Source organism: Pygocentrus nattereri, chromosome 10 (genome assembly GCF_015220715.1).
Source record: "Pygocentrus nattereri isolate fPygNat1 chromosome 10, fPygNat1.pri, whole genome shotgun sequence".
NCBI classification, from domain to species: Eukaryota; Metazoa; Chordata; class Actinopteri; order Characiformes; family Serrasalmidae; genus Pygocentrus; species Pygocentrus nattereri.
The window spans coordinates 39,630,468-39,654,869 of record NC_051220.1 but is presented as its reverse complement, the minus strand read 5'-3'; the positions used below and the strand labels follow the sequence as shown (position 1 = coordinate 39,654,869).

General features: G+C 42.1%; 1 protein-coding gene across 1 annotated transcript in view; it reads left to right on the top strand.

Moving 5' to 3' along the window:
* Positions 1 to 8,334, top strand: part of dicer1 (dicer 1, ribonuclease type III) — a 41,132-nt gene extending 32,798 nt beyond the window's left edge. Inside the window, exons 25-29 of the mRNA XM_017711283.2 lie at positions 962 to 1,793; positions 2,726 to 2,994; positions 4,320 to 4,482; positions 4,658 to 4,733; positions 6,755 to 8,334. Coding sequence (XP_017566772.2) covers positions 962 to 1,793; positions 2,726 to 2,994; positions 4,320 to 4,482; positions 4,658 to 4,733; positions 6,755 to 6,920 — 1,506 coding nt within the window. The 3' untranslated portion in view covers positions 6,921 to 8,334. The remainder of the gene's footprint in view (positions 1 to 961; positions 1,794 to 2,725; positions 2,995 to 4,319; positions 4,483 to 4,657; positions 4,734 to 6,754) is intronic.
* Positions 8,335 to 24,402: the final 16,068 nt, after the last annotated feature.

The following is a 24,402-nucleotide window of genomic DNA, read 5'->3' as shown; positions in this document are numbered from 1 at the left end:
ATCCTTCCTGGGATGCTTGAGTGTCTCGGCAAAGGACAGATGTTTTTTCCAGATCATAGATCAGGCAGCTGTAGGGGGATGTTTAACACACAATTTAACATGCATCCTTTTGTTACTCCTTTATTGGAGTGAGTTAAGGACTGTTGGCAGTCTGTGGTGAACTGTATAACTGGGTGTGCTGGTCCTGGAACCTAATTTCGCATAATGAAGTTATCTCTGGATAATGTAGGTAAATGAAAAGGGAAGTACATGAATTCAAGAATGCATTTTTTTTTTCTTTAATATGATCAAATCATAATGATGACTTGGACCGTGTGTGATTTTATGCTTTGAACATGTGTTATAAATCAGTAAGTCTTGAAAACAAAAAGCATCGGAAATCGATATTAAAATAGTCAAGCATTCACGCTTTTGAGGGCCGTTATGGGGTTGTGTGTTTTGGGTTGCTCGGTGCGGTTTAAGCTGTGCATGTGTCTGGTAAGATTATGCCGGTTTTGCCTAAGGCTGACTCATTTTAAGTGTCAGCTCTGTATTATTACAATATTAAATGTCAGGGCTGTTAGCGTTTTAATGAATATTCATCAGCGTTTTTCCCACATGGTCAGGTTTATGGTGTATAAATGATGTAAAGATGATATTCAGGATGCGTGTCGGCTATTGAATTGCGTTAGAGCCTATGACTCATTGAGTGAGACAGAAAGCCTCTGCTTGTGCATTTAAAACCCTCTTGGGTTAACCTAATACTGCGTTTTAACTGCAACTCTTTAAACTGTAATCATTGCAAATCCCTCTAAGTGAATATTGAGCGTGGGTTTTTCAGAGCTCTTGGCCCGTTAAAGGGACATTCCTGATGAAGACTTTTCTTCCAGACTTCTTTCAGCCTTCGCTTAATTTGCGCAGTTTGTCTTTCATCCTTTAGCTTAATTAGCAAATGTTTTCTTTATGTATCTGTCCGTTTCAGACAAAGGAAGACATGGCCAATGGAAAAGCCAGCAGAGATGACTATGACGACGATGACGACGATGATGTAGAGGATGAAGATCTGATGTGGAAGGAGCCCAAGGATGAGGTGAACGTGGAGGACGACTTGGAGTATTATCAGGAACACATCAAGTTCATCGACACCATGCTCATCGGCTCCGGAGCTTTTTGTAAGAAGATATCCCTCGGCACCTTCCCATCTGCTGAGCCCAGCTATGACTGGAAAGCCCCGAAGAAACCCACCCTGGTCAACGCGCAGTTCTCTTCCGACGGAGGTCCTGATGAGTTTGACTACAGCTCGTGGGATGCCATGTGCTACCTAGACCCCAGCAAGGCGGGTGAGGAAGATGACTTCGTGGTGGGTTTCTGGAACCCCTCTGAAGAGAACTGTGGCACAGACATGGGGAAGCAGTCCATCTCCTACGATCTCCACACAGAACAGTGCATTGCAGACAAGAGCATTGCAGACTGCGTGGAGGCCCTGCTGGGCTGCTACTTGACCAGCTGTGGAGAACGGGCGGCCCAGATGTTCCTCTGCTCTCTGGGCCTCAAAGTGCTTCCGGTGGAGAAGCGGAGCAGGAAGAAGGGGGAGGCACGAGATGCTGAGTGGGAAGTGCCGGCTGAGCTGCAGTACGGCTGGCTCAAGATCCCCCCACGCTGCATGTTTGACCACCCGGATGCCGAACGCACCCTCAACCACTTGATCTCCGGCTTTGAGAACTTTGAAAAGAAAATCAACTATACGTTCAAAAACAAGGCCTACCTTCTACAGGCCTTCACCCACGCCTCATACCATTACAACACCATCACAGGTGAGTGGCCTGCAAGGCTGTCCAGAAAAACAGATGACCGCAACACGTCTGATCAGTGTAGCAAGGCGTCACACATCTGTTGGTTGATATTGAGGTCCCACAGATTTAACAGTGTCTATTTTAATTCCTGTCTCAAAGCGCCGCTGTTCACTGGCTTATTTTCTAACGTGTTGAAACATTTGTGAATGGTTAGGTCCTGGAGCACTTGGGGGTGGTAATCTGTGGGGTGGGGGGGAGGTGCTGGAACCAAACGGACACAGCTCAGTATGAGCTTTCAGCATAACATTTGGATTTTACAACAAATTTGAAGTTTTTATTACTGGTTTTGTCACTGCTCAAACGTGAACGTACACGTGTGCCGTCACGCAAGACGACACCGAAAGCTTCTTTTTAGCTAAACTTTCCGCGTTTTTTTTTTTTTACATTGACTTTTGTGATGGAAGATGACTTGATAGATCTCTAAAGATTATGGAAATGTTGTTTGAATGTATTTAAAAGATAAACGGATCAAGTCAGATAGGTTCTAGCTTGTTCTGAGAACCGATATAAAAATAATAGAAGTAAGAGGTAATAAACATTAACGTAAACCAGTGAAAAGCCTAGAAAGAGTCTCCAGCACTACAATATTGATCTTATTTCTTAGTTTCTGCTGATTTGATTTTAAGGTGACCGTTGAGTTAGCAGTCATGTTTTACAGTGCACAGTTGACAAGTGACAGTCGTATGTCACTAAACCACTGTTTAACTGTTGTCTGGGTAATTTATGGCCATATAAGATTGTATTTACCAATATTATTGGAATTTTTAGCTCTTTAAAATCGTCATCTGTATTTTCTCTACATATGTGTTTGCCTGTTAGATCTGAACAGATAATGAGCATCCTCTCATTCACCGCAGTGTTTACTGATTTACTTGTGCATGTTCCCTGAGCAGATTGTTACCAGCGGTTGGAGTTCCTTGGTGATGCAATTTTAGACTACCTCATAACAAAGCACCTTTATGAAGACCCAAGGCAGCACTCCCCCGGCGTGCTGACCGACCTGCGCTCTGCACTCGTCAACAATACCATATTTGCTTCCCTGGCTGTTAAGTACGACTACCACAAGTACTTCAAAGCCGTCTCACCTGAGCTGTTCCACGTGATCGACGATTTCGTACAGTTTCAGTTGGAAAAGAATGAAATGCAAGGAATGGACTCGGAGGTTGGTTCTGATGCTTTTTGGTTTTTAATATAGCTCACGTTTGTCTAAAGTGGCCCAAATCTGATTTTTCTCACCAAATCCAATTTTTGTAGTTTTATTGGTTGTTCACGTTATATTTTAAATGTTCTGTATACATCAGTCTGAACAGAGCAGCTCCTAAACCGCCCCGCACGAGCAAAAGAACAGTGTTTCACGTCGCTCGTCCAGAGGTAAACAATCCTGATGGCCAGCGAACGCCAGTCACACCGGCATCATCACAGGAACGATTATAAAGTCCCAATGGTTGACAGCTGGGCTCATCACCCAGTACGTGTTCGAGTTCACCATATAAAGGCCACATTATTTGGCCACTTCTTTGTTTCGTATCTTTGGATTCTTTAAACTGTTTTTGACACTGCTGCCTCTGTCTCCTCCGGCTGCGTTCGACCGTTTCGTAGAAGTCTCTTTAATTTTTTGGTACAGAAACATCAGGCTAAATTTTTAAGAGTCTCAGCAGTGCGAAATGATGACTAATGTCAAGTTGGACCAAAAAAGTCGCATAAATTCCGATCTGGCTGTTCAGACTGAGTCACGTTGCCGCAGATCGGATACGTATCGGGTTTCGGTGCCACATATGCAAGCGCGTCAAATTGGAATTGAAAATGTCAATGTGTGTTTTGCTGTTCACACTGACATCATGTGTGTCACACACTCCCACACTGCACAGCTATCGGTAAACGTAGTAAGAGTGCTCAGTAATATGCCAACATTGGCAGTCATTAAGAATCTGTTTTGTATTTGCTTTTTTTTTTTTTTCTTTTCAGGATTGTTGGAAAATACAGTTGGGTTGAATTTATTCTGAAATGGTTATCTTGGCACTGAACCTGGTCTTGTTTCACTGGAAAGCATTTTATGCCTCAGGGACAACATTGGATACTGTATGAGGAAAGGCAAATTCATTAAAATAAGTTATGTTCCCCTTAATTACATAGCTGGGTAGCATTGTCCCTGGTATATGCTGGAGCACAACAGACGAGGCTTTTGTTAAGTCCAATGTTAAAAATAATTGAGCACAGATCATGTTTTGGCCCACGATATATGACCAATTTTGAACCTGAGTGCTTGTTTACTGGGGAAAACTGTAGAAGCAGTGAGAGCACCATACTTTGAGAGCATACTTTTTGAATAACAATTTGAGTTGGTTGACTACATATAACGTTTTCGTCTATTTGTTGCCTGCAATTAATTTAAGATGAGTCTGCCATATGGTTAGATGCAGTTCCTGCTCCTGTGAGGAAACTCCGCCACAAAAGGAAATGACCTGCAATCACTTTTCTGCCTTTCAGCTGCGCCGATCCGAAGAAGACGAGGAGAAAGAGGAGGATATTGAGGTCCCCAAAGCAATGGGGGACATCTTCGAATCACTAGCCGGGGCAATTTACATGGATAGCAATATGTCACTCGAGACCGTTTGGCAAGTGTATTATCCAATGATGAGGCCACTGATAGGTGAGGACGCGCCCTGTACAGTCTGTGAATCAGTTCTGCATTTTGTATAGTTTGATTGTTCGTCAGCTCATGCGGAGAGGACCTTAAACATGGTTATTTTTCCAAATGTCCTGATATTTGTATGTGATGAAGTGCTATATTGAAATGTTGGGCTTTTGTTTGGGTTTATTTTCAGAGAAATTCTCTGCCAACGTTCCCCGCTCGCCTGTGCGTGAACTGCTGGAGATGGAGCCTGAGACTGCAAAGTTCAGGTGAGAGTCTCATAGAGTTTTGTGTATCACAGTGTTGTGTACATCAAGTTTATTTGTTGAGCTGCAGAGCCGCTAAAACATTTAGAAGCAGCTTGGACATAATCATTATTTAGAAATGCAAGAGAGCTACTGATGATGATGATGATGATGATGATGATGTATTGGTTGTATATTTAAACTGGTATACTTGATGGTCCATGTCCGTGAAAGAACGCAAGTAAACCTGAAATCAAATTTGACCTTTTTTACCTTGGTCCTTTCCTGTGTTATACCTGATTCCTTGTATTTTACCCCTTAGAAGATAAAATTGACCTATATTACCATGTAGCGACTTACCCCTCCTCTAAAACAACATATGAGTTTTGATGATGTCACTGTGCTCCAGAGGGTGGGAAAAATATTATCTAATATGTTTCACCTCCCCCTCCCACCACAGCCACATATCGTTGGCATGTTAACATGCGAAGACATTTACCAATCCGATTACAGGAAAACGTCCTTCACGTGTCCTTATTAAAGAAGGCCGAGAGGAAGACGTTGTGGTCCGAGACACAAGCTGGACGTCCGTCCCACCGCCGTCTTTTAAAGATCAGAGCATGAACGTCGTATCCTCTGCAGACCAGTTTCTGCTCCGCCGTGTTGAACGGAATAAACTCTCACTGTGACGCGACGCACATGCAGAACGGACTTAAACTTTCCGATAGGGAATGTAATCGGATACAGGCGTTTACACAGATATTCTTCTTCTATTTAATGGTTTATTTAAACGATTTTACCCACCTCGTTCAATCGGATAGAAGTTCCGAATGGCCTCATTCGGGCTAGTCTGTTTCGGTTTTGGTGTATAAATGGACGTGTTCTATTCCGACTGAGCTATTAGTTGGATTATTAACGGATTATTAGGATGCGTGTAAACATGGCTATTGAGAGTAAATGCTCAACTGGCTCAAGGATCCTCACTAATACCATAACTTACAATTCAGGTTGATTTAAAGGTCAGATGCTCACTCAGTGCTTCGTTTATTTAGCAGACCCTTTTGTCCACTGCGGGGTTTTTGCAGGTCTTTTTTAAATAGTGTAAGTTTACCAGCAGACCTGAAACAAGATATCCGAATGTCTTAATACTTCACTGCTAAAGACATTAAATTGTACAGCGATGCATGAGGTCTGGATTGAAGTCATCATAAATGTGACCTATATTAAATTTGGAGATGGCTATTTGAATATGCGGTCAGTATCCATATCAAGCGATACCGAAGGTTTCAGTATCTATATTGGAAAAGGAAGAAGTGGTACCACGCCATCGTTACTGAAGCTAATTTAGAACCAGAAAGGTCTGCTGCACAATTTCGCTTTATTCACCAAGTTTGACAAGAGTATAAAATACTGAACAAGCAAGTGATCTTTGCTCAGGCCAGGTTTTATGTTTATATTTTTTCCCATGGTCCATTCAGGTAAGATTTCCATCCTTGGTGATGCCACAGGCGTCCATGGCCAGGAGTCCAAGAGAGCACAATTGGCCTCGCTCTCGCTGGCTGGGTTGCATGCCCCCCCCATCTCCCCCTCATCACTCAGCGCAGGTGTCTGTTAGCTGACGTAACACAGCTGGTGGTTGGCGCTCTTCTCCAAGCACGTTCAGCTGTCCGATGATGTTGAGTTGAGCGGCAGTTTGAATAGATGCGGTGCCGCTTCTCAGGTCTCGGTGTTGTCCTAGCGCTGGTGGTATCATGTGATGGGGAGTCCTAACTAGTGGGTGGAATTGGAAACGACTAAAAGCAAAAAGATAAATAACAAAGCTTGATTTGGCAAGGAATTGCAAATTTATGCACATTTGCATTTTTTTTTCTATCAGTTTGTGCCGCCCTGGGAATTGAAAGATTTTTCTTGTGGCTTTTCTGCCAGTTGGTACCGAATTGGGGGGTTCATGTAGTCCAGACAGAACGCATTTGAACCAAGTTGGGCGAATTCCGACAGCAGCAGCTCCATATTGATCACCTGTGGTTCTCCTCTCTTCCCCGCAGCCCTGCCGAGAGGACGTACGACGGAAAGGTCCGGGTGACGGTGGAGGTGGTGGGGAAAGGCAAGTTCAAAGGCGTGGGCCGCAGCTACCGGATTGCCAAATCAGCGGCCGCCCGGCGAGCCCTGCGCAGCCTCAAAGCCAATCAACCTCAGGTCCAGAACAACTGAGCTTCATACAGGTCCCAAAACACCCTCCCCCCTCCCTCCCCCTCCAACAGTCTGCAACACACTGAAGACTTTTCACGAGCGGTCTTCTCATTCTGTGTTAGTCGAGGAGAGTTTTATCACGTCGACGGGATCCTCAAAGACTAAAACGGACAATTATGGGTTCATATATTTTTCATCTTTTCTTTTGCGCAAACACAATCTTTACCTTTTGTTTCCTCCAAGCTCTGTTTGATCACAAGAGTGCTTTATTCATGCATTGTAAGTGTTAACGGTCAGGTGTCTGCTCTCCTTTTTTTATTTTAAAAACTCTTTTTAAAGATATCTTCTGCTTTGTGGTAGTGCATACAGAAGCTTATGCTTAAAAGTAGTGTTAGAATGTATATAGGTAAAATTTAATGATATACATTTTAAATAAGGAAGAAAAAAAAACGCTAAACTCCTCAGTCTGTGCACTAGTGCCAGTTTTGAAGCGTTTTTAAAATGCTTTGTCGGGAAAAGAGAGAGAGAGACCACAGAGCGAGAGCGACGTGTTCCTCGGGCTTGAAACGATGCTATTCTTAATCGTCATTGCACTTATTTCATTAGGGTCCGCTGTGTTCTGAACTCAAATCGTGAATATTTCATCTGATCAGCACCAAAATTGTTTAGGTATGTACACAGAGAGAGAGAGAGCGAGAGAGAGAGAGAGAGAGAGAGCGAGAGAGAGAAAGGCCCTCCCTCATGTCCTTAAAAAGTGGATAGTAATTCAACATTCCCAGTTACTGTATTAGGTTTTTTAACAGCACTCGAGGATGCATGTTTGTGTTGCTGTGTAAGCCAACTGAATGGATTATATAAATATTATAGAGCTACCGATATATACCGATTATATCTATATATAAATATATAGAGAGAATATTAAATGTTTATTATAACAAGTTGATAACTTGGGTTTCGGTAATGTCTTTTGATACCAAGAATTAAAACCTTTGGTCGACGGTCATTATGAGCATTAGATGTCTCCATTGACTGATGCGTTTAGTTTTGATATTATGACACAAAAAAATAAAGAAGACATATCACTTGGGGGAAAATATGCTGCAGATTTTGTAAAAAAAAAAGACTTAAAAAAAATATTGGATACTTCTGTAAGACACAGAGCACCTTTACATACAGTCTTTAGGACGACCGATGTTTTAATATACGACTCGTAGTTCATTCACTTCACTTACCAAAGTCAGTAGTGATGCGGCGCGATGCGGCCGCCTCTGTGAAGTCAACCCTCCCATGATTCACTCATTTAGACGTGGAAACCAGCCTTTGTTTTAACGTATGCGTGTCGTAGCTTCTCGTCTAGCCTATTTGTCTTTGTATTAATGATAGGCATTCTTTCACTCGAATACCTCAGTTAATTGCATGCATTTTCTTTTTTTTTTCCTATGTTTCTTTTTTTTTTTTTTTTTTTTTGGTGCTATTTTTTTTATTATTAAGCTTGAATTTCTCATCTTTTTTGCACTGTAACTATAATACCTCTTTATTTTACCTTTTGGAAATCTGTTGGGTTGGTTGTCTTTTTTTTTTTTTTGTCAGTGGTCAAGCTGTAGCGGTCAGCTTAATAGTTTCCTTTTTTTTTTTTTTTTTTTTTTTTTAATTTAAAGCTTGAAGATGTTTGGGGAAAGCTGAGAGACATTCTCTGCACATATGCTTGAGCTCAGTGCCTCTTTGCTGAACTTCGATTCAAACTAATTGTGCATCCGATCAAAAAGGGTTGCTTAACACTTGTGGAAATCAACAGATTGCACTCGTATCGGTACAGCTTTCTTAACACAGCCATGTTTCACCCCTTCCTAAAGGTATTACCGAGTCTTACTAGGCCGCCAACTCCACCTAGGACTATTTCAGATTGTATATAAATCCCGGAAATGGAGGCGTAGCCTGTAGTGATGTGTTAGAATTTAGGTTTTAGCTTTTATTCCTTCCATGTCACGCGTGTGACGTGTCTTAACTACCTGAACGTTGTTATTCCTGTTGGTACCTCCTCCTCTGAGCTCTGCTGGCTTGCAGTATGGGCAAATTTACTGAAGTTCAGTCTCCCAGGTGCTGCTACCTCAAAAAACACCCATTTGATTAGCTTGACGGTCCAGATTAAAGCAGTGTTGACCGATGTATTTGTAAGTGTACCTGTAGCTTTGCAGATACGGCCGTTACTCTGTGTTTTTGCTCCTGTAACTCTTCTCTGCACCTTAGACGGGGATACTTGTATTCACACTACAGTTTGCACTAGAATCCATTCCTGCTCAGCTGATCTTTTTGCCCAAAAACGGTGCCTTTTTGTCTTTTTAGCATGTAACAAATCCACCTTACCACCAGTACTAATCGTAGCAAGTCAAGACGTTGCTTCGCCGGTGTCTCTATATATAGATCTGCTGGGTGCCGTGTGCTTCTTGGCTGTCCCGTTAATGGCATTCTTCGCAGGACTTTGGATTTGCTAGGCTAAATAGACACTTGGGTCACTGTCGGGCCTGGTCTGTAAAGGTTCCTCAGCTGTCTGAGTGCAATCTTTTAGTTGAGCAAGAGTTGAGTGACCCTGTATGCTTTTCCTTGTTTTCATCCCACTGTTTTTGTGTTGCATCTTATACAGTCATCAGATCTAAATGGGTTTTCATATTACCACACAATCGATGGAGGTTGGTGAATGGCTGGTTTATCAGGAAGGAGGTGCTTACAACAACACCAAATCAGAGCAGCATTTTCAGATTCAGCTCTAGTTACTGCTTTGGTTTTTTTTAGGTTTTTTTTCCCCAGTGGATCAACAGCATCTTTCCACTTTTTCAGCTTCTTTCAAAGAATGTGAAATCACTCTTGCGGTGCCACACCTGTTTTTTTTTAAAGTCCTGGTAGCCGAACGGCGAAAATCAGATTGAAAATCAAAACCGGAGCTACTCCCAGGCTTAGATAATGACCTAACTGTTGTGTAAAAAGAGTAATAATGGCACGTTTTTTGTCCGTCAGGAGTTTTCGGTGTAGTCCTCCATCGTACAGTATGCTGCAGACTGTCTTTCTCTTCTTACTGGCTGAGAAATTTGTCCTTATTTTCTTTGCTTTTTTTTGTACATGTAGCACAAATGAGCATTGCACTTGGGCGCCATACTTTACCTCATGTCAGAAAGAAAAAAAAATGTGTATATATGATGCCGTTACGTTTAAAAGAATAACTTTGTGGTTTTGGCCTTGCTGCTGTTCCACTGCTGGTATTTTACAATTGTATTAAAAAAAAAAAAAAAAAGTGATCAGAAAGATTCAACGTGCCTGCAGGATATCATCTGAGAAATACACTGTAGAAAAGTAGTAGTTTGATCTCTACAATCTGGGGCTAAATGTATGTCCTGTGTGTACATTCATGTCCTGCCTTAATGTAATTTTTTTCGATATTGTAATGTAACCTGCAAAACTACCAAGTCTTTGGACAGGCATGTCTCGCATTATGTTTAGGTGACTTTGTTCCACCATTAGGTAGATCATATTTGACATACCTTAGTAGTTTTGGATTAAATAGTGCATGTCGGTGAATAACACCCCCCCCCCCAACCCCCCACACCCCCCTTTCTTGACCCCTTATTTCCTTTTTTCTTTTGGCTGGTTATGCTCTATAACTCATTTAACAATTTTGCAGCCCCTGAATCCGTAAAGGGCTTGAGCAAGCAGTTTCCTGCATTTCGGTAACCTGTAATGTGTTTTGGCTTTTTTTTTTTTTTTTTTCTTTCTTGGTTTACTGACCTAATCTAAAAATCAAATGCACTCATATCAGCAGCAAGGTGGCCAAGAGGAGCAAGCGTGGAATGTGATGTGAACTATTTTTTTCTTTTTTTTTGTTTTTTTTTTGCGATGGAGTTTGTAGGAATGTGTTGGTCGTCAGAGACGGGAGCACCAACGGCGCGGAACAGAGCGTGTCTTTCAAACGGGGAATTATGGGCCATCATGAACTGCAGCGCTGTTTTAAGGGACGTATAAAATATGAAATAATTCTCATTCATACTGTAAAAGTGCTGCAGTGGTTTACGATCTGCACCTTATGGATCACAAATACCTTTAATAGTCTTTATTTTCCCTTTTTTGTGTTTTTTGAAATAATTGTAGCTAAATGTATCTACAATAAAGTTATGGTATGGTCGTTCAATACGTGTCTGGGAAGTTCTTAATTTGTTCAAATAAATGATCGTATCTTGTTTGAACTGGGATTTGGGTTCATATGTCACTCAGAGTTGAGCAATTTTGCAGTTATTGCGAACAAAAAGTATTATAATACGCTTTTCGGAGCATATTATGGGTATCCTACTAGGGCAGTTAATAACTGGATGGATCATAAAGGGCAAAGATCAAGTGAGCTTTTTGTAAAAGTCATATAAGCTTAGTAGTAGCAGTAACAGTAGTAGCAATAACAGTAGTGGTAGTAGTGGTAGTAGTGGTAGTAGTGGTGGTGGTGGTAGTAACAGTAGTAGTAGTAGTAGTAGTAGTGGTAGTAGTAGTAGTAGTAGTAGTGGTAGTAGTAGTAGTAGTAGTAACTAGTGGTGGTAGTAGTAGTAGTAGTAGTAGTAGTAACTAGTGGTAGTAGTAGTAGTAACTAGTGGTAGTAGTAACTAGTGGTAGCAGCAGTAGTAGTAGTAGAAAAAGTAGTAGTGGTTTTGGTGGTAGTAGTAGGAGTGTAACTAGTGGTGGTAGTGGGGTGGTAGTAACATTAGTAGTATTGGTAGTAACTAGTAGTTGTAACTAGTGGTAGTGGCAATAGTATCAGTATCAGTTGTGGTGGTGGTAGTAACTAGTAGTAGTAGTGGTGGTGGTGGTGGTATGAAAGTTTGATGCCCAGTATTTAAAATATTGGGATCACTAAAACAAAAATATAGTCTGGCCTTTTAATGTAAAACTTTGTACAAAATAACTAGTCATCCCAAAATTGGTGGGATGATTTAATATGTGGTTGGAGGGGCTCAATTATAGAGGGCCTGTAAACAACAGCCAACGTACAATAACGGCACAAACTATATTGTAACAACTAGATAAGTTCAATTTATTGTGATTGTTCAATTTATATCATTTTTTTTTGGGTTGTTTCCTAGATTCCCTTAAATATCCTTTCCAACTTGTCTGCAAATGTCAGAAAAATGAAATTATTTTTACAGTAGTGTGCACAAGTCAAATACCACCCATTTACTGAATTACCAGCTGTATCCAAACCACCTGATTAGTGCAAGTTACTCTTTTTTTCCCAGGAGATATTGCTGAGGAGATTAGATAGAATCCACTTGCATAAGAAAGGTGGAAGTTGAAGGAGTTAAAAAAAAAAAAACAATTCGTAACAACCACCTGGAAGACCAGGAAGACACCAAAACTGCCCCCATCAGATGAACAGCACTTAAAGCTTCCATCTTTGAGAGAGAGGAGAACATCAAGCTGCTTCTGAAAACATCCACAGGTACACTCTCAGAAATAGACACTAAACTGTCACTGGGGTGGGACCCTCAAGGCTCCATCTCAGCGCCTTTGGTCAGGGAGCATAACTGAACCATAATCCACTGAAATGATCTGTTCTAAGCTGCACTGACTCCACACACCCCGCCTCGCCTCGCCTCCAGGCTTTTACTCTACTGCTCTGTTTTAAAACGTTCGGTTATGAAAAGGAACAAATACCAACTTTTCACCTGGAGAACCTGATTTAAGCTCCACAATCAGACCTTAAAACTACTGGAGAACCTTTGAGGGAACATTTACACTGTGTGTTTGTCCATCCTTCCAGTGAGAGAAGACAACACTATCACTCTGAAAGGAATCCTATCTCTGCAGAAGTCCTTAAAAAGAAGTGAAAGTAAAGAATAAAGAATAAACTGGACACACTTCATTTCTGTTAAACGTCCTGTTTTTCCTGAAGGACACTGGCGTCTGCAGCACTGTTCATTCATATATCTTGAAAAATCTTGGGTATTGAGAGATTTTTGCCATTTATCTTTATATAATATTTATCACCCAAGTAGAAAATTGACTTATTGCGTTTTGATTCCAGATTTATGATGCAGATGACTGTAATAGCCAGTGTCAGGGCAGCTCAGAGTCAAAGGTCAGGCTTTAAGTGAGCGGTTTGCTGGGCAAGTGTGCGCTGATGACCTCAGTGTTTTCCTAACCCAGGCAGCGCTTTACGAGCAATCTGAGGCCGCGGTTTAGATGGACTCAGCAAGCATGAGCGATGTTTTAATCACATTTTCGCGAAGCCTGGTGTGGTGGATGGAGCGGTCCGAGCTGTGTTTGTGAGGGTACTTTTACACTCTCAGCGGGCACTTTTATGGCTTTGTGTATCCAATTTGGTGCTTTCACCTTCTGTGTGGCTGCGGCAACTCCTGCCAAGATGGGGAAAATGAGAGTGGAGCGCTGAGGCTGGAGAGGTGAGAAATGACCTCATGTCAGCTGTACAAGCACGGAGCCTCCAGTTAGACTTTAACAGTCCAGCACAAATGTTCAAATACACTGATATGGATTGATGCAATCCTAAAGGAGTAGCCCTTACATAAAACCCACCGTTTCAGGACCCTGCTGGCTTTACGACAGGCTGTTTTTGAGAGCTTAGGGAAGAAAAGGTTAGAAATCAATTCTGATGTCCATCCTTGATGGCTGTTGATGCGCTAATGATGCACTGATCTGATCTATTTGGTATCCGCACCATTGCTGACTGTAAGGGATCAGATATTGGTCACTCGTCAAGGATTCAGATTAGCATTTTAGTGGTCATCATTAAGAAAAGACCACAGACAGAAATGTCGCGTGACATTTCATTGGACAAAGTTCATGTCCCATAAATCATTTCTCCATTTCCAAAAAAGTGGGGCGCTGTGCAAAATGTAAACAAAAACAGTGCAATGACGCGCGAATCATTTAAAGCCTGTATTTTATTGAAAAAGGTGGAAGTTGAAGGAGTTTAGAATTAAGAAAGCAGAAAATGGGACTCCTAACAACCACCTGGAAGACCTGGTAGACACCATAACTGCCCCCATCAGATAAACAGCACTTAAAGCTTCCGTCTTTGAAGAGAGGAGATGATCAAGCTGCTTCAGATCTGAAAACATCCACAGGTGAACTGTGCAAATCATTTAAAGTGTGTATTTAATTTAAAAAAGGGAAGAGAACATATCAAATGTTGAAACTAAGAAAACATTCCCGTTTTGAATTTGATGCCAGCAACACATTTCAGAAAAGGCTGGAATACCCATTCGTCAATTATTACCAATAATAAATTATTACCTGAAAATATAGTAATTTATATTTTGTTGGGTGCCATTATATAAAAGCAGCAAGCCACTCAAGGCTGCACGTCACACCTTCACATCACGAGCACCTTTCCCCATGATAAGACTGCAGTAATGCGTGGCCTTGAGTGGCCTGTTATGGTAATGCAATAACTTATATTTTAAAAAATAAAAGAAAGACTCCACAAATGGTTCCTTGGTGATGCCCTAGAAGAACCACTTTTGGTTCCCTTAAGGACCCTTGTTTGAAAAAGATGTGAATTTAAAGAACATTCGGTAACACTTTCTATGAATTTCACGTTTGTAAGCATCTATAAACTCATAACGTTATAATGCATGCATAAACATCATAACCATGGCTATAAATATTTATAAAAATGCATTACATGTTATGGCAATGCTTATTATGCGTTATAAAATGTTAACAAAACACATAAATACGGTTCATAATTTATAAGAGCTCATAAGCTGTTTGTTCTAAGTAAAGTCGAGTGTACTGGACTAAAGCCTCCTCCAGTGTTGAGTGAGGCTTCCAGTTGACGTATTTACTGAGGAATTTACTGAAACACTAAAACACAATAAAAGCTCATTACAGGCTTCAAATGTCAGAGTTTAAACTAGAGCTGCCCTCAGTGTTTCACCCAATGTGGGAAAGTTAACATACACCACCGTTAGCCTGGCACTGACTTAACACTGCATATCCAATATTACACTGTTTGGAGCTTCTGAATATTCAGGACTGAAGCCCTGAAGATGCAGCTCTAACAGCATGTATGTGTCTTTATGCTCTCCAAGCTGGGACTGACTTCTTTGCCACTGCCTACTAAGCTGCCAAGTGTGTTCTAAAGATTTAAAGAACATTCCTGTAAATGTGGCGTGGTGGGTAGCGCTGTGGCCGATTCCCCAGCCAGGTGACCAGGATCTTCTCTGTGTGGAGTTTGCATGTTCTCCCCGTGTCTGCATGGGTTTCCTCCAGGTTCTCCGGTTTCCCCCCACAGTCCCGTACACGCAGTCAGGCCAGCTGGACATGGTGAATTGCCCCTAGCTGTGAGTGACTGTCTGTGTCTGTCTGTCTGCCCTGCGATGGACTGGCGACCTGTCCAGGGTGTGTCCTGCCTTCCACCCGATGACTGCTGAGAGAGGCTCCAGCACCCCCCGCAACCCAGAAGGAGAAGCGGCTTAGAAGATGTGTGTGTAAAAAGTGCTCTTCCTAGACCTTTACATTATATGCAGGTTCTTTAAAAGCTTCTTTTATACGTGCTTTATTGACGTTTCTTAGCCTTTAAAGTAATCGGTGTCTTTTCCGTGATTTCCGTCCTTAACGTTGTGTGTTTACAGTGCTGCAGTGTCTCTAACTGCTGTACATGTGCATGTGTCATTGAAAAGAACTGCACAAACAGTTTATTATTAAATAACATTCATTTTAAAGGAATGATTGATAAGCAGATTGATGACAGCAGGCATGTGGCTTAATATCTGCCACTGGGATGATTTGTGAGAGAAGTCAAGCTCTGATTGACAGATGATTATTGTGTTTTTTGTCTTACAGCAGAACGGAGGAGATCACGGTGTTCTTATGTGCTCTGGAGAGAAAAGAAAAGCACAGAAGACAAATCGTGCTTTAAAATGATACGGTTTCCTTGATGGAGCGGTTAGAGAGGCTCACCTGGGACGAGCCGAGTAAGATAACGTCAGAGGGGGAAAAGTTGAAGGAGGCTTTGTTCCTTGAGTGCGGAGAAGAAAGCATGCAGAAATTTGTCTGTAGCTGTTGAAAAGACTTGCATGTGCTTCTCTGAGTATCTCAGTAATCTCTCTCTCTCTCTGTGTATATGTATGTGTGTGTATATATATATATATATATATATATATATATATATATATATATATATATATATATATACCTGTCCAGGGTGTATCCTGCCTTCCGCCCAGTGACCGCTGGGATAGGCTCCAGCATCCCCCTTGACCCTGAAGGAGAAGCAGCTTAGAAAATGTGTGTGTGTGTGTGTAATATATGTATGTATGTATGTATGTATGTACACATACACATGTGGATTGGAAATGAGGGCCAGTGCGCTTGTCTGATTTGCAGAGTGGGGGCTGATTGTGGGAATGGAGGGGCGATGGTGACTTATTACCTGTGCTGACAGTGTGCAGGCTCGCAGCATGTCATTTGAGCCATTTATTCTGTGCGCTATAAAAACAAAAGGATGACAAATAAATATGCAGCGGGGGCTCATTGTTTTCCACTTGCTCGGCTTGCCAAAACTTCTTGCTGACCTCTGGAGCGGCGGTCCCAAGCCGGCGCTAAACTGTCCGTCACTCAGTGAGCAGGCGCTTACACAAGTCGACCTTTTGACTCGGGAGTTAGGCGACAATCGAAATTGAGCATAACAGGCGTTTTTCGGTTGCTGTATCCCTCTGTTTCTTTCTCTGTCATTTGTTTTGCTCTCTCTCCTTCTTCCCCCACCGTTTCCTTCACTGGAGGATTACAGTGTGTTGCAGGCAGCCCATTACAATGCCCAGAACAGGACTGGGTTATTAATGCTCAGGCTTACTGATGGGCCTTCAGCTGCAGACTGGCTCTGGGCTTTCTCATGCGTAATTGGATCCAGCTCCGCGCTCCCTGACTTCAGGGCAGGCCGAGGAATAACCCCGGCTTGAGGGGAGATAGTGATCGCACGCGTGCTTCCGCCCTACGCATGCATCAGGACCGGCAATCGACTTCATTGTCAGTCCATTGGTCAAATCTGAACTTTGTTTCGTGGTGCTTTCAGTGGCAGAATTGAGAACCTAGACGCACTGCAGCTTTTGTGGTTATTGGAGCAGCTTTAGTCTATTAGGTTACTGACTAGAACGCTGACAGTTTCCATTTATTTCTGTGTCAGACGGGTCACGTGTGAGAGCTAGCGCTAGAGCTGTATAATCAGTGCTAATCAAAGCCAGTGGGCGTCTGTGGATTATGCATGTGTTTTCCGATCTGGAGAAACATTGTTTGGAGGCATTCGGCCAATACCCTTCTCCCTATTTGAATGAATGTGTTGGTCTGTGATAAAGGCTTGGCTTTTTGTACAGCCATCAGGCCTAAATCTGGACTACATTTTCATTTCAACTGTAAATCTCCATTCAGGATGCTGTGCAGTCCAGGACTAGACTCGGCCCCTGTACTACTGTCAGTACTAGGCCTGAAATGCATTCTCTTTCATTCTCTTCTCTGCGGTTATTGGAGCAGCTTTAGTTTACTGACTAGATAATCGACAGTTTCCGTTTATTTCTGTGCCAAACAAGACGTGAGCACTGGTACCTGTTTTTTCAGCATTGAAGAAATGAAGTGGGCGTCTATGGATTATGCATGTGTTTTCCAAGCTGGAGAAACATTGTTTGGAGGTATTCGGCCAATACTCTTCTCCTTATTTGATTGAATGTGTTGGTCTGGTCCTCAGAATGCTTTGCACTCCAGCACTCAGTCCCAGTCCTACAAACCTGTCCAGGCCTTTTTTTATTTTTTTTATTTTGTGTATTTCTTTCAGTTCTAGGCCTGAAATGCATTCTCTTTAAGCAGCGTGGCTTCTGTGGTTACTGGAGCAGCTTTAGTTTATTAGTTTACTCACTAGAACACGGACCGTTTCCATTTATCTCTATGTCCAACAAGACATGTGGTACCTGTTTTTTCAACTGTTTAGTCAGCAGTTAACGAATTCAGTGGGTGTCTGTGGATTATTCATGTGTTTTCTAATCTGGATGAACATTAGAGACATTCGCTCAATACCTTTCTCCCAATATCCTTAATGCTGGCTTCTCAGGCAGGAACTCAGTCTGGTCCTGGACTGCACAGCATTCTGAATGGAGATTCTCAATTGAAATGAAATGTAGTCCATGACTAAGCTTGATCTGGGCGTGGGAAGCCAAGCCTTTTTACCGTCTAGCACATACGTTCGAATGAGGAGAAGGGTTTTGGCCAGATGGCTTGAAATCACATTTCTCCTGGGTGGAAAGCACAAGGATAATCTGCAGACACCCACTGCTGATTAAACAGTTGAAAATCCTAAAGTCTAGTCCTGGACTTCAGTGTTCTAAACGGAGATTCTCAGTTGACCCATTTGACGCTGGAATAAATAGAAACCGAAACTGTCCTAGTCAGTAAACTAACAACGTGAAGCAGTCCAATAATTATATTTCTACATCTTCCTTTCAGTTGTGATTCTCCTGTGAATCTCAGTCCCAGCTGTATTAAGCTTTATTTTGTGGGCTTCTCTCAGTACTAGGCCTAAATTACATCCTCTTAAGCAATGCAGCTCCTGTGGTTACTGGAGCAGCTTTCGTCTATCAGTTTACTGGCTAGATCACTGACAGTTTCCATTCATTTTGGTGTCAAACAAAACACATGACCACTAGTACCTCTCTCTCCAACTGATTAATCAGCGCTAATCAAAGCCAGTGGGTGTCTGTGGATTATGCATGTTCTTACTAACAGGGTTTAGAGGCATTTTAATGGCCATTCAGCCCACACCCTGCCCCTCATTTAAGGTGGTGCCGATATGGAAAAAAATATACATTCCAAATGTATTTATCGCATGTATTTTTTACAAGATATGAAACTGGCCAGAAATTAATTAAATATTTAAAAATGCATCACATTTTTTTAAATGTATTTACCAAGTACATTTTATGCATTATATGAAAAGGAGCCACAAATGCACATATTAAGTATATTTTAAAAATGTATTTATTTGTATTTATTATATTGTTTCAATTTTATGTAGTTTTTACAAAGGCTACAGGTATAATTGAACACCTGTGAACTGAATGAACGGTACTGACTTTGCTTTAACATGTGAACGTATGCAGTAACACACACAAACACAATGTATTTCAAATAAACAAGATATCAAGTCAGAGCTGCAGTAGCAGCAGCTACAGCACTTGCATTTGTTATATTAAAGGTTCATTTGCTGGAATATAAAATCATTTAAAACGGTTTCATGTATTTCAAATATATTTTAATATGTCCACGTTTGTTTTCCCATATGGGTGAGTTGTTTGTCTGTTAATTTACTGACTGCAACGCTGACATTCTTGTTTATTTTAACATCTGAAGAGCACCAGTACTCTTTTTTTTTATCTCAAATATGTAACCAGCAGTAATCAAAGCCAGTTGAGGCCTGTGGATTATGCGTGTGTTGAGAAATATTATTTGGAAGCATTCAGCCAATAACCTTCCTATTCATTCGAATACCTGTGGTGGTCTAATTTAGAGATGACCCTCTTTTTTTCAGTGGCTCTTTCAGTAGCAGGCCTCAAATTCTGAATAGTTAATTGGAGCAATTTTAGTCTAATAGCTTACCGTATAGAACACTGGCCGTTTCCATTTATTTCATTTCTGGAGCTGTTTAATCAGCAGTAATCAAAGCCAGTGGGTGTCTACAGATCAGGCACGTGTTTTCCAACCAGAAGAAACACTGTTTAGAGGCATTTTCAGACCCATGTAGCCGGTATCGTTCCTCTCATTCAGATGTGTGCTGGTCTGTAATAAAGGCTGGGCTCCCCATGCAGGGATTAAGCCTAGTTCTGCATTTATACTGAAATGAGAATCTCCATTCAGAAATCTGTGTAGTCCAGGACTAGACTCAATCCCTGTCCAGGAAACCTGACTGGGCCTTTTTTAGCTATATTTAATTGTTCCTGCTTTACTACCAGGCCTAAAATGAGATGGATGCTGGTTCCACTTCATTTCTAGAAGTTACTCAGTACTTGGTAGTTTTCTGATACTTTTTTACATGGTCAAGTCTCTCCAGTCGGCTCTCCATCTCTGGAGAATGGCTCCAGTCGTACGCATGCACCAGGATCAGCTTCGTTGGCCGTCCATCAGTCAAATCTGGCCTTTTTAAAGAACTCTCAGTGGGGAAAAGTGGTGAGGCTCCTGTAGTTATTGGAGCCACTTCAGTCTGTTAGTTTACGTATTACAGTTTCCATTTATTTCCACCCAGATATTTTTCGTAACCAGCGCTAACCAAAGCCAGTGGGTGTCTACAGATTATGCCTATGCTATCCAACCTAGGGATTTGTTGTTTGGAGGCATTTTAAAACAAACCCGTGTAGCTGGTATCTTTCCTCAAATTTGGTCTGTAATAAAGGCTTAGCTTCCCAAACAGGGATTGAACCTAGTCCTACATTTACTTTCAATTGATAGCCAGTGGATGTCTACAGATTATGCTTATGCTATCCAACCTAGGGAAACATTGTTTTGCAGGCCATTCAGCCAATACCCTTCCCCTCATTCGAATGTATGTAGTGCTCTGTAATTTGTAGTTGCAGTAAAAGGCCTGCTTTGAGACTGGGCCTGCTGGCTGGGATGGATGTGTGCGGCGCATGTGAAAGGCTTCGGCTTGTTGGGTTTAACCCTCAGGGGTGAAAGTGTTAAATGGAGTGTCAGAATAAACAAGCGCTTAATCCCACGATCTTTTCACTTGTACAATTAGGAAGTCTGTTGTTAGCTGGCTAATGCGCTATCCCTCTTCTTTTGTCTCTCCACTTAGAGGGAATTGGTTTATGCTAATGGTTTCATCTCATTATGCATGGGAAGATTTGCTCCCGGAGTCTTTAGAGCAGGAGCGGCCCTCAGCTCCACTAGTGTCGTATGTCAGAGGCCATATTTTGGCAGGGGAGTGCTGTATAAGGCCATATGTTTACATTGAGTTACTGCAGCCTGTTGAACCAGAGGCCCATTTAATCCTTGAGGATTTCCCTATTAAATGGAAACGTACACACATTTTGCAGAAGCATTAGAACTGTAATGAATGTCGATGCAGATGTAATCCTTTATTTTGAGACTCTTAAAGGCTGCAGAAATGGATATGTGAATGTTTTCCGGGGCAAAATCCCCAAAGAATCCACAACTTGGCGTCTGCGGTTATTAGTAATGAGAATGAAATAGGAGGTCTTATCAGGTGGTAATTACTGCACGCGGCTCTTCTGATGAGCGTGTCGAGTCTGTTTGATTTGCCATCATCACCGGCCCTTCGGCTCGCGTGAACACCCTGCCCCTGTCCTCGCGCCCACTTTCCCCGCTCACGGACCACCACGGCAATCTGCAGAATATTGAAATGAGGTCTGGGCAGGGGGGCTTTGTGAAATGGCTTGCCGACCCGAGGTGGCGAGATGCAGAAATAATTAAAAGAATCGTTTGGGTCCCTTTGCTTATTTCCATTCGCAATAACAGTGTTTTAGTCTTGAGTGGTGGCACTAAATTGCCCCCACTGTTTGCAGATGTGGAGGTAATGAGAGCGCTCTAGTTTAACGGTCATGTCTTCCTCATTTGCCTCAAATGAGAAATGTCATCTGCTCCCAAACTCAATCATGATCCGTCAAAAAATGATATGCGCTCGGGCAAAGTGGTGCTGGCAGATGGATGTGTGGAAGTAAGAAATTGCCAGACTCTGGACGAAGATGCAGCTTCTTTGTTGGGTGTGCTGGAAGAACCTGCTATGAGAAGGACTTCTGTTAAACTTCTTCACTCTAATTGAGTCTTTTTCATATTGCAGAAGTCAGAATAACCTTAAAACAAACAAAACTGAAACTGCAGATTTACTTTTTTACATATGTCAAAGCCTTGTTTTTCATTTTTATGACTTTTTTCCTCTTTCTCGTTCTCTTTCACTATCAATTATAGTAATAATCAAGTGATATACTGACTGTTTCAGCAAACAATCAGAGAAATATTTTTAAAGATGTAAAGGAGGTGGTTTGGTGCGAAACGCTCTGTTCTAGTGAAACTTGCCGAGTCATAATTGTTCACAGTGGTGGTGATGGGAACCAGACATCCACCTCTAAAAGCCCCTCACACAGAGTTATTACATCAAATGCTTATGAACACACTGATGTCTGAGACACTTTTATGAATGGCCTAAAACGTATTTTTAAAATCCATTAATCACTGAGAGGTGCATGCAGGGCTTCCTGAAAAGAGCTGTTTTACCATCATTAACATTCCATATAAAACTCAGAAGACATGCGTAGGTTCACTGGTGGTTTTGGACTGTAAATAACTGGCTGTATTTATGTTATGACTCCTGGTTCCTGTCACCACCACTGTAAAGAAATCTGAAATCTGTAAGTTTGTCTAGAACATTTCACATCAGAACTTCTAAACGACTTTGTTTACTCATTAACTGTTTAGTTAGGCAGATATGTATGAAAAAAATGGTAAATACCTTTAATAGTTTTGGCACTATGCATTTTCTTCTAACCACTGAGATATGCAGAAATTTTGAAATATATATATGTAAGAACCAAAGAACCCCTACACAAAAGGTTCTGTGAAGATCCCTCAAACATACACTACACTGCCAAAAGTATCCGCTCGTCTGCCTTCACACGCATATGAACTTGAGTGACATCCCATTCTTAATCCATAGGGTTTAATAAGATGTCGGCCCACCCTTTTGCAGCTATAACAGCTTCAACTCTTCTGCGAAGGCTTTCCACAAGGGTTAGGAGTGTTTATGGGAATTTCTGACCGTTCTTCCAAAAGCGCATTTGCAAGGTCAGACACTGATGTTGGACGAGAAGGCCTGGCTCACCGTCTCCGCTCTAATTCATCCCAAAGGTGTTCTATGGGGTTGAGGTCAGGATTCTGTGCAGGCCAGTCAGGTCTTCAACACCAAACTGGCTCATCCAGGTCTTTATGGACCTGCTTTGTGCACTGGTGCGCAGTCATGTTGGAACAGGAAGGGGCCGTCCCCAAACTGTTCCAACAAAGCTGGGAGCAAGAAATCTCTTGGTGCTGAAGGTGCTGAGCCCACCTCCTGAAAAACAACCCCACACCATAATCCCCCCTCCACCAAACTTTACACTTGGCACAATGCAGTCAGACAAGTACCGTCTCCTGGTAACTGCCAGACCCAGACTCGTCCATCGGATTGCCAGACGGAGAAGTGTGATTGGTCACTCCAGAGAACACGTCTCCACTGCTCTAGAGTCCAGTGGCGGCGCTTTACACCACTGCACTCAACGGTTTGCATTGCGCTTAAACAGTAAAGCCTAGCTAATCTGAAGGCCACATGAAGTTTGGAGGTCTGTAGTGATTGACTCTGCAGAAAGTTGGCGACCTCTGCCCACTATGCCCCTCAGCATCCGCTGACCCCGCTCTGCCCTGCTTCCACTGTGTTATAATCCCACTGACAGTCGACTGTGGAATATTTAGTAGTGAGGAAATTTCAGGACTGGACTTGCTGCACAGGTGGCGTCCGATCACGGCACCACGCTGGAATTCACTGAGCTCCTGAGAGCGACCCATTCTTTCACTAATGTCTGTAGAAGCAGTCTGCAGGCCTAGGGGCTCGGCTTTATACACCTGTGGCCGTGGAAGTGACTGGAACACCTGAATTCAATGATTTGGATGGGTTAGTGAATACTTTTGGAAATGTAGTGTATATATATATATATATAATATGTTTGAGGGCTCTTCCTAGAGTGTGGAGGTTCTTTCTTTTCTCAAATAGTTCTTCAATCTCAGATATAATTCACAGATATGGACCTGTAAACAGTTACACAGTGAAAGTTTTAGTAAAGAACCAAATTGGTTCTTCTGCACTCTTTGAAGAAAAAAAGGTGCATGTAAAGAATCTAAAAACACACCCCAATGTTTTATATATATGTATATTCATCATCAGGGAAATACAACCTATATGTGCCAATTCTTTGAGAAGGTGAAATCTTTTAGAATTTTTGTAAATTAAATAGAATTAAATGAATAAAAAAACAATAAACTCTTTATAGTCAGCCTTAATTAATGAGCTGTATCAGCCCTGTGCAGGTTATTCTGTAGGTTGTATGACACGTCTACTGAAACCTCCAGCTTGTTTTTCATACTACGCCTCTTCTGTTGATGGGAGCCACAGTTCGTGTGATCTAATCCTGACAGCGCTGTGTGTGAGATGCAGTGAAGTGGGTTGAGGCTGATGGTGAAGACCAGCTCTGTGGTCAGCAGTGATTCAGGCTGTTCTCTTTCATCTGAAGGTAATTACCCGCCTGTGCTTTAAGCCCCAGAGTGTAAGAGAAACAGTGTGTTTGTTGATGGTGATTCTAAGCAGTCACGGCCGACGTGGCGGTCATAACCTGTGTACTTCTGTCCAGTGTTCACGTCTCAGTCTGGATGGACAGGTCCACCCACACGGCTCATAATACACCTTCAACTCTGCTCGCACCCTCCAACC